General features: G+C 39.9%; 1 protein-coding gene across 1 annotated transcript in view; it reads right to left on the bottom strand.

The window, feature by feature from the left end:
• Nucleotides 1-1957: 1957 nt before the first annotated feature.
• The window catches only part of UNC79 (unc-79 homolog (C. elegans)), a 94233-nt gene continuing 84910 nt past the window's right edge, over nucleotides 1958-11280 (bottom strand). The window contains 5 exon segments of the mRNA XM_010003727.1: nucleotides 1958-3030; nucleotides 3690-3731; nucleotides 5994-6071; nucleotides 8252-8449; nucleotides 9873-10059. Of these exon segments, the coding sequence (XP_010002029.1) occupies nucleotides 2830-3030; nucleotides 3690-3731; nucleotides 5994-6071; nucleotides 8252-8449; nucleotides 9873-10059 (706 nt within the window). The 3' untranslated portion in view covers nucleotides 1958-2829.

Raw genomic sequence — 11280 nt, 5'->3', positions numbered from 1 at the left:
TGCCTACCACCTAGTCAGTTTTGAACTGCAGCCCTGGGAGGGAGTGACATACAGGTTCAAGGAACAAAGGGCCTGAGGTGATGTGACAGGAAGGAATCACAAAATCAACCAAACAGGGCTAAATTGGGATAAGCACCAGCATCTTGCATATGAGCAAGGAAGTGCCTACAGGTCACTGTTATAGAGAAATCCTCCAAACCCTTCTGGGGAAATAAATATGCTGGGGGGGGCCTCTTTGAAATTCCAGCACACTAATGCACACAGTATGAGGAACAGGCGTGATGAATTAGAGATCTGTGTGCAGCTGCAGAGCTACTGTCTTGCTGAGATCACAGAGATGTGGTGGGATGGTTTCATACTGGAGTGTTGCCACAGAGGGATACAGACTTTAGCAAGGACAGGCTGGGAAGACAGGGAAGGGCAGTTGTCCTTTTGGTGAAAGAGCAGCTGGAGTGCATGGAACTCTGTCTAGGGATAGATGAGGAACAATGGAGAATTTATGGGTAAGGATTAAAAAGAAGACAGGCAGGGGTGACATTGTAGTGGATGTCTGCTATGGGCCAGTTGACTAGGAGGAAATCCACAGGAGCATCCTCACATTCGCAGGCCCTGGTCCTCATGGACACCTTCATCCACCCTGGTATCTACAAGAAGGACAACACAGCAAGGCAGGAGTTTCCTGGAGTACTTCAATGACAACTTCCTTATCCAAAGGACAGAGGAGTCAACAACAAGGAGCTTGTTGGGGATGTGAAGGTCAAGGGCAGCCTTGGCTGCAGTGACCATGAGATGGTGGAATTCAGGATCCTGAAGGGAGGGAGCAGTATAAAAAGCAAGCTTACAGCCCTAGACATCAGGAGAGAAGCATTGGCATCTGCAAAGATCTGCTCTGAAGAGTCCCATGGGATAAGGATCTACTGGAAAGAAAAACCCAAGAAGGCTGGTCAATACTCAAGGATTAACTCCTCCAAGCTCAAGAGCAGTCCATCCCAATGAGCTTAAAAGTCAGGCAAAAAGGCCCGGAGACCTGTGTGGATGAACAAGAAGCTCCTGGCTGAACTCAAACACAAAAAGGAAGTATGCAGATGGTGGAAGCAAGGACAAGTTGCCTGGGAAGAATAGACAGACACTGGTATGAGGTTAGGAAAGCTAAAGCCCAGCAGGATTTGAACCTGGCAAGGAATGTCAAAGACAACAAGAAGGGCTTCTATAAGTACACAGATGACAAATGGAAGACTGGGAAAAATGTGGTCCAACTGCTGAATTACATGAGGGACCTGGTTACACAGGGCATGGAAAAGACAGGAGGGAGGGAGGGAGTTTCAGTTTCTCTCCACTGAAAAAAACAGAGGGGCATCTTCTAAGCAAGCTAGCACATGCTTTACTGTTGGTTGGTTGGTTAGTTTGGGGGTTAGTTGGGGGTTTGGGTTGTGGGGTTTTTTTAACAGAATGGTATTTAATGGCATATCTGCAAATATTTCCACTTGTTCTTTGGAAAATGCACTGAGGAAAGACTGCCCCTTTACAACAACTGAAATATATTCAGGCAGCACTCAGATATGCCTTTCCACCTCCATGCAATCAGGGAGGTAAAATGTTGATTCTGAGAGCGATAATAAAGACTAGGAATTAAATATAGCATTCTAATGCACAACTTCAATGTTTGTTTGTTATTCTCCTAATCAGTGTGTTACAGGAATAAATACAGTAAATACAACTGTGATTACACAGATTTAAGCATTAATTAAAAGAAGTGGTAAATCATAGTGCTCTCAAGATTTTATGTAAAATCTACAGAATTAATTGAGTCTCAGATTGCAATGGATTTTGGCTGAGTCCCTTAATGATATTAAAATCCATCTGTTATTAAATATCATGTTTAATACAATAGTATGCAAATGTTCAGGTCCAATCATGCTCCTCTTGAAGTCTGCAACATGATCTCCGTAGAAATCAATAAGAAGAGGTCTGAGATATCAATTTTTAATTGCGCTGTGTACAAGTATTGACAGAAGAATACAACACAGTAGTCACAAAATTAAAGAGGCTTCTATGAAACCTACAAAGAAGAGCAGCAGAGAATCAACAAAGTAAAAGCAATATTTCAAAAAATAACAAACCAGACTTGGAAGTTTGGAAAACAGTAGTGAAGAAAAAGACAAACAAATTGGCACAGTTTAACAACCTCATTTCTAAGTGCACTTTATAATAACTCTCCTTACAAGCTGCTGTTTCCCCAGAAGATGATAACAAAAAGCCTCATTAGAGCATCACTGTTTTATAGTGACAGGTTTTATTGCATTGCCAGCTGTGAATCTAAAAAAAACAAAAACGAAGCCCCCCAAAAAACTCCTATAAAGGTTCCTAAAAACCGTTTTCTTTTGTTATCATCAAAAAATAGCAGCATAGCACTTCCATATGTTTGTCAATACCCACAATTCTATTTAAAAAAAAAAAAAATAGAAGTTAAATAACAGTTATTTTTGTCTTAGCTTCAAAAATAATGTAAAGAAACATTTAAGAACTAGATATTTCAATGATCAGGGAGATATGTACAATTGATAGATTTGAGTCCAGTCCTACAAGTACATGTTCATGAATGCAGACTTGGGAACCTGTTGATCCTGAGTTAGTGTAATTCAAGACTGCAGGATCAGGCTCCTAGCTTCACCCTTTATTAGCTTTTCCACAATCTGTCCTAGGCTAAACAGTATAGACACAGTATATGCTCAATATACTCTATATACTGATTTATACAAAAAGTCTTTTGCAGCTCTAATCCTGTTATTGCTAGACTAAAAAATGGACATTTGGAACAAGTCACATTAATCATAAAGGATAAAACTGAGATGCAGCTTCTGATGACTGAATTTCTACTTGAGCCATTTTAAACTGGGTGCACTGCAGCCATTTGCGGAGCACAGATGAGCTACTGTTCATTTGTCCTGACCCCTGTAATATCCTTAGGCTGTGATGGTTGACATTGCTCTGGATGGCTTGGAGGCGTAGCTGGAGTCCAGCAGATAAATGCTGTTGAAATAATGCAAAACTTTCAGTTTCCTTCCTTCAATATATACATCATTACAGCACTGTGAATGGTACTGGTCCCTGGCCAGGGACAAGGTCCTCCAGTGTCCTAATGCCACATTTCTTTCTTCCACATCTTACAAATGTTCTTACAGAAACAATTCCATACTGAGACCAACTCCAACATTTTTATTCTCATCACCAAAATGATCTTGACTGGCAAGCCACACTGATCCACCTTGCTGTCTTATAAACAGAGGCAGCTGGCACAGTTTTACCCAAGCAAGCAAGCCCATAAAATTAATCTCCTGAGTCAAAGTCTAAATCCTAATTTATTAGGGGACACTCAAAACTAAGACACCAAGAAAACCACAGCTCCAGAAGCAACCAACCTCAGTTAACAGGGAGGAAGGGCCCTGCAGAACCTGGTTGGAGGAAAGTATTTCAGAAGGGAAAGGTAGAGCAGTACTGGTTACAGGACAACCCTCTTAGCTGATGATGCTCTGTGTGCGATCTTCAGTGCTGACCCACCCAGTGCATCTGGATACACTACAATGATCTCTTATCAGAGTTTGGAGACCACATCTAGTGATCTTATTCCCAGAACTTACAGAAATGTGTAATACTAAGTATAAAAGAATAAGGTAGTAGAAAAAATTTACCTTTAGATTTGACTGTATCATTGGTAACCACATTGGTATGAGCTGTTAGAAGAGAGGTATATTTTGTTATTATACAAGTGACTGTAAACATGCTTCAGTTACTGTGAGACAGACAAGGGTATATCTAACTTATTTAGCTTCTGAATGGACATAGCCTGAGCCACAATCTGAAAATGTGGTAATTTTTAAACGATGCATATGTTTCAGGGCAGGTAACTCTCAGAGTAAATAAACCAGCTTCTCTTGTTTCTAGCTCAATGAATCACCATTACCATTTACTGGTATCCTGTTTAAGGCAATGATGAGAGTACAGAATAAAACCTTGCTAAAGGAAGTAACTTCTTATTTTCCTTGTGAGGGTGTTTCTGTATGTGCAAGTGAGAAATACTGCAATAAATACAATAAAAATTCTGCACAGCAAGATATCCATCAAGAACAGAAAAAACATGCAGCAGAAATTCCTAATAACAGGCCTGATATTTAACCAGTAACCAGCATTTTATAAGCCACTAGTGACATCAGTGCTGTCAATGTTTAACACTCAAACCAGGAAAAGTGCTTCACAGCAGAATGTGACCTGAGGGCCTGGGAGCACAGGTAAAAACCCTAACTATCCAGACCAAAAGGCAAGGAGGTCTGCAAATCTGCCACCCATTATTTGACTGATATGTATTTCAGTCTCCTGCTCTTCAGAGGACTTTTATTTCTGTCTAAGTATAACACAACAAGCTTATGGAAGACAGAGAGGCATTTCTAGCAAAAGTATTCATGTTCTCCAATATTAATTTAACCACTGAGGTTATTGTTCTAAAATGTTCCTCCAAATGGCATTAAAATTTGTAATTTGCCAATTATATGACCAGGAGCTGCGCGTTAAACCTAATCACTATTGACAACATTAGATAAAGTGCTGTTTCCCTGTGCAAGGAATGATAACTGTTTCAATTTCAGTGCTGTTTTGCTGTAGAATCATATGCAGCTCTGTCAGGACTGATTACTTAGTCTACCACAGGAAGAACCATATTCAAACCTCAGCATTTACAGATGGATGCCAAAACAGCTGGAATGCAGCCAGATGCAGCAGACATATGAGTTCTGTACATCCTTCTGTGGGTTCTCACACTAACAAAGTGCTTGACAAGATCCAGTGAACACAAGTCCTGGTGTCTTTTTTGGAGAAGAGGGAATAGGTAAGCATATTGAGAAGCCATGCTCTATGCCCCACTGCCATCAACAAAATGTCACTGCAAATTTCATCCAGCATTAAAAAATTCCTATGGAGCTAGCCAGTGGTGACAGGACTGGTGTCAGACATCTGTCAAGCAAGGAGGGAAGCTGGGAAGAAAACTCAGGCCTCTGAACCAGTTCACTGGACATCTTTTACAGTCAGCTGAGAGAATCAAGCACTTCTCACATCCAGTTAATCTTGTCCCAAAGCAGGTATATAAAACAGATCAAGATGAATCATCTCCAGAAATACCTGTTTATCTCCACTGACTATAAAAGGCACTCATGGAAACTCACTCATATTGGTATCTGCACTGTAGAGGTCTAAGGTTAGATATAGATCATTGTCCTCCAGCACAACTTCTGTCTTCCAGAGTCTGGACACATTTAGGAAAATTAAACTTTCTGCTGCAGGCACAAGCAAGCAAACTCTCCACTCATGCAGCTGCCAGCTAGATGAATGAGACAAGATGATATTTTTATTGAAACACTTGAGTTTTATTACCTAATCCCCAGACAGCCTTTTCTTCACAAAGAAAGAAAACATAGTTAGAAAGTACAGCTGGAAGGACAGGCTACTGTCAGACACTGTTACTTTTTCAGAGTTTGTATTTTCAAAAGAATTGTATTTGATTCCAGTGCAAGTTCTGATGGAAGCCAGCTTGGAGAAGAGATTGGTTGCTGTGCTTTTCTGGCTCCCCAACTCTGCTGCCTGCCCTGTTCTCTACAAGTCTACCCAGCAGCTGCTGGAGCTGTCTAAAACTCTAGAAAAATGTTGAGGTTTGCTGAGCTGCTCCCTTCACTACTGTAGGCTCCCAGGTTCCTCAAACATACATCTGATGGTCAGTCACAGAGCTGCGATCAGCAAGGAGCTGGTTTCCATCATCAGTGACTTTCCTGTGATTTAAAACAATCTCTCTCACTACACTATGTCCTTTTCTTCAGTGAAATAATACTATGAAAAAATAATTTTAAAAAAAGCAAAAGACAATTGTGTCATTATCAAAGGCAGGGCAATAAAAGATGGTCTAGGCAGGCAACCTCATTAACTAAACATTCATGGTGTGGTATGCCTACCTTCACAAAGATAGTAGAGTTGCATTCTTGTAAAGCCTCCATTAAACTAATCACATGCAGGCACACCATTTCCACCATCTTGGAGGGGAGAAAAGAAAAAAAAAAAGCACATAAACAAATTAGTGTTAAGCACATGTTATAAACTAAGCCAACAGACTCAGAAGACAATCTTCCTGTTTCCTTGGCAGTTACACTAAATCACTAGATATGCATTTATTAACCACTGATATATAAGATTAAATATTATATTGGTATATAAGGGACATTTCTCTTTCCTTAGTTTTCCCCTGATGCAGTAACACCTATCTGGTAAATATTTCAAAGTGCTTGATGTATTTTAATTCATATTACACACCAAAACAAGTTGCTTTCAGCTTTGTTCTTTTCAGACATCATAAGCTCTTTAACATGCCTTTGCCACATAGTTCTCATCAATCTGTGTGACAGAATTGATATGTTTAGTTACTGAATCTTTGAAAATTTACATACCCACAAAAACTTCCCCCCCCCCCATCAAAAGACAATTTATTGTTCTGAACTGGCAGCTAGTGCATAATTCCTCCCTTTTGTACCATGAATTATGACAGATACAAATATCAGTTATTTGGTAGCAGACAGAATTTTATGTTTTATATTGTGTAAATTCATAGGTACAAGACAAATAGCCTGAGCTAGCAGTGAGTATTTACAGTGCCTGTCTGAATTATGTGTAAATTGCCCTCGATAATGATAAGCTTAGCTTTTATGCAGTGCTTTTCATTTTCAAAGCACTTTACAACCACTAACTAATTAACCTCCCAACACCCCTGTGAGACAGGTAAGTATTATTATCTACATTTCAGAGACCAATAGCCGAGGCAGAGAGTTTAATAACTTGCACTAAAACCACATTAGTGAGATACTTTCAGAATAAGGATTGAAACTTGGGACTTCCAGGTCATATTGTCGTAAGGCTTGATAAGAAGCTTTTGTGTCTGACTAAACTACTGGCTAGTTAGAAGCATTATGCCCTTCTCCTGTTCATTCAAATGGAGCTTCATGAACTACTATTCCCAGCAGTGGCTGGCGAACCATAGAGACCTCACTAGACTTCAGAGGCTAAAAGAGAATTTAAAGACAGCTATCAGGTCCTTGCCTGATATGGAAAAGACACAAGGGAGTAATAACTGGTTCAAGGACATCCAAGTGCAGCCCATGCATTGCAACTGAAAGGGCAAATGTCCGTACCTGCCTAGGGTGGAAGATGTTTTACATGGAGAAAGGGGAATGACATTAAATCATTTCCATATAGATAGCAGGTCTCCATTTAGAACAGAAAAAAAAAACCAACACAACATACATACAAAGCATAAAAACCCCAAACCTTATGGGCACCTGACTTAGAGGACTGGGGCACATATAAAGAATCTTTCTCACTCAAAGCTAATGCCGGGTTGTCCAGAGCTACATGTCAGTTAAAGTTTTAAAGTTTTGACTAGTCACGACAGACTTGACCTGTCTCTCTGGGAAGTGGGAAGCACAATACATCTTGCCCATCAGAAACAAGCTCTCAAGCCTAAGCCTGCAGGCACAGAGAATCATTAGTCAATGGGGAGCATTCTAGCATAGGCTGCTAGAACCCATCTGGGTTCTTATTGTGCAAAGCTGCTCCACCAGCAGTAAGTAGTTGAGCTAAGTAAATGCTTAGAAGCTATTTCTAAAAAATTGTCTGGGCCATTTCTGGACAGAGTGAACACTTCCCTTTCAAACCTTATCTCTAGTGATACCTCCTTCAAGTCATTCATTACTCACAAACTATTCCAGAGATATTTATGTAGCTTATTTTCATGAGTAACCAATGGATTATGATAGTCAAGTGTCAGCATTTGTGGATTTTTTCACCATCACTTGGTAAAAAATATTCAAACGGATATTCATAGAATTATCCTAAAATACTTAGTTGCTCCTGTAAGGCAGAGTTAGGTGAAACAACAGGACCATTGTGAAGGGCCAGAAGATACACAGAATGAGACCTGATGCAGGGAGCCCATAATCCAACAAGCAGCAACTCTAGCTCTTGATTCTGTTTCAGGTAGATCCTGGCTAGATCCCTTTCAGATCCACTGTGAGGTTAAGACACTACCATTAGCTTTCTCTTTAATATCTCAAAAGCATCAAAATTGTTTTGATATTATTCATAGTCCGATGGATTCCACTGAAATGAAGCTAAACCCTCCAAGTTAAATCTGCACTAAATCTGTAGGCAGCACCTGACTCACCACTTTGTTATGTGCCATTAGCTGCAGGATGCTCGGTGTCACTCTGCTCCAGAACTCCAGGGCTGTAAGGATTGCTGTGAAGCTAAACTCATTCTGATTCTGGACTGTCGGAGCTACTGCTGTTTGTTCACAGTACACTGTCCAGAGCTGAGCAAATATAAATGCATGGAAGAGGGAACACATGTGCAGAACAGATGTCTGTAGAAACACAAAATAGAGGAAAATGTTTATTTAAATAAGTGTGTTGAGATACAGTGCAGAGAATTTCACCAAAGCACTCCTCTGTCATGCATCCCACTGTGCAGCCTTGGCCCTCACTTTCCCATTTTTCCCTCCCATTAGGAACTAGTAAGTCAAATACACTTGATAACTTCTTCTTCACATTTAAAAACTGTTTATATACTTACAGACCAAAAACTGCATTTGCAAACACACATTCCCATGCAATCTCAGTGTTTGGCATTAAGGTAAGTCCCTTTAAAGAGAAGGTTAGTTTTGCAGAACAGCTACTCAGGATTAGTCCTGCGACTTTCCTGATGGATAACTCCACCACAATCTGTGGAAAGCCTGGAGGCTTTGGCACATATGACTCCATTTCAAAGATGCTGCTGGGGTAAGTCGTTCATATTCTGATCACCTGAAAGGAAGGCTATTGTACAAAAAGCATCATCTTACAACTGTTCTGTTAATCTATTGTCCAGGTCTACCTTGCTGGGACAGAACTGCTCACAGTCAAGGAAAGTAAGTTTTGGAAAGCTAATAAAGGACTCATTTTGCATAGTCAAACATGGCTCTTTGCTAATATGTGTGATATATCATAGTGTCTGAGCCTCTAGGAGTGCTGACATTAACTACTTCATCGTGAGAAAAACGCTTCTGGTCAGAGATGCTCTCTCAGTTTGCAACTGCAACAGTGATTCATGCTCTGATGCAATAGGACTGCACCAAACATTGCAATGGTTGCTTGGTAACTGGAAGGAGGTATTTGAAAGAGTTAAAAAAGGCCAAAGAAATGGATGGAAAGCACCAACATCTTGGCTGGGTGATGGGAAAGAAAGGGGCATTTTATGTACAAGATAAATGTGTGATAATTCTGCTTTTGTTGCTAATAAAAACCTGGTTGGTGTCAAAGAGTAGTGCTACATTGCTGGTAAACTACTGGCTAAAAAAGGCTTAGGATTTGCAATAACTTTTTTTTTTTTTTTCTGAAGGTGTTCTGGACAAGTTGTGATAGAACCATCACTGTAACTAAATTTGATCACAATGTTTTTATAGGTTATTGAATTCTACTATAAGACTGGAAGAAATAACTTCACAAAGATTTGCTACTGAGATGACTGTTGCTAAAGCTTCCATTTGGAATTTATTTTTTCCTTCCTCACTCTTGTGCTGAGATATATTGAAATAGTTAAATTTCAAACCTTAATCGTAGTGATTTCATCTCCAGTTTTCTATGTATGAAGAGCAGCTGTGCAAGAAAAACCACACAGATTTCTTTCTCTAGATCTCAGGTTTTATTAAGGTTTTATCCCTCCTATTTCTTATGAAGAAATAAATAAGTATTTGTGATAATAAGGCCAATATTATAACACATCTTCACTTAAAACACAGAATCCCTTACCTTTGATTGCTCTGGAAACCCAATCAGAATAACAATAAGGTGGTCAGCAATTTGTGAACCTGCATCCAGTGGAATAGGCATGCAAGATGATGGAGAATTTGGACAGACAACATTGTGTGTCAGAGACCCCAGGAGTAGCCACGACAGCAAACGAATGTGTGAGACACATTCTATGAACTCTTTGGGCCTGTCAAGAAAGAGCGGATTTTACAATGCTGCTATGTTGTCTGGTTTTCCCCAAAAACATGGAGTCTCCTTACTCAGATTTTGCAGCCGCAGCCACAGTCTGCTGGAGGCACAGATCATTGCTACAGCTTATGGGAAGATGGTAACCACACAGAACTTTGCCGACTTGACATAATATCAACAAGCCCAACAGAACATATTTGGTGAGTCTAAGAAACAGTCTCTGTAAATAAAGGCTAAAACATTCACAGATTCCCTGCTTCCATACATGTAGATTTTTTACACACAAATAATCAGATGGGAAGGGTTGTCCAAGTGGAAGTGCTCCTCCCAGCTCCTCTGGACAGCACACACCTGACAGGGGGGTGACAGGAAATTCCACATTCCACAGTGAGCTTCCAAGCACCATGCCTTATTTCCCCTGTGTTCCACATCTCCGTTGGTAAAATGGAGTTAATTTCTCTTTTCCTTAGCCTCTCCTTGGACGTTTGGAATGCATGCTTTTGAGGGCAGGCACACTGCTTTTTTTTGTGAGACTTAAGCATTCATCTACCATCTCGTGCAATGTTCAGTTGTAAAGCAATGTGCTTACATCATCTAAAAAGGAGTAACACTTTTCTGGTGTTATCTTCTCTGTCCCCTTGCTGCTACCAAGTTCCCATTACACACTCCTTTGAACTGATAAACACAGGAAAAAAACAATTGCTTTTCAGTCACTAAATCAATACTTAATAGGCCACTGTCATCATAGATTTTAATTTTTAACTTGATGTCATTGTCACGGACTCACAGCACAAAAGAGGGATTCCACTGATTTTCTTTTCTTTAATAGACTCTGATATGATGCTCTTCCTCAAGTACCTCTAGGGTATTAAAAGAATTCACTACCTTCAACTCAGAACACCATCTTTTTCTTTACATGTAAGAAACTAAAGTGTAAGGAGATAATTTCTTATATCCAGAACTAGATATGCTCTACATGAAAGTGCATGCAGACATATGTACAGGACTGGAGCCTAAACAGCTTAATCTCCAGAATCCTGGGGCAGGAAGCTGAGACAGGGATACAAGTTTGCTGAAACACAGCTCAATAGTCTACACTCAAAACAGCTCATTTGTTGTCGTAAGAAAACGATGACATCTCCCTTCTTTTTGAATACAAAACATGGCAGATTAAGATTTTTCACAGTGAAAGGGGATTAAAAAAAAAAAAAAAAAAAAA

The sequence above is a fragment of the Chaetura pelagica genome, unplaced genomic scaffold (genome assembly GCF_000747805.2).
Source record: "Chaetura pelagica isolate M959 unplaced genomic scaffold, ChaPel_1.0 scaffold48, whole genome shotgun sequence".
Lineage (NCBI taxonomy): Eukaryota > Metazoa > Chordata > Aves > Apodiformes > Apodidae > Chaetura > Chaetura pelagica.
The sequence above is the reverse complement of the archived record's forward strand: the minus strand, read 5'-3'. Positions and strand labels throughout refer to the sequence as shown.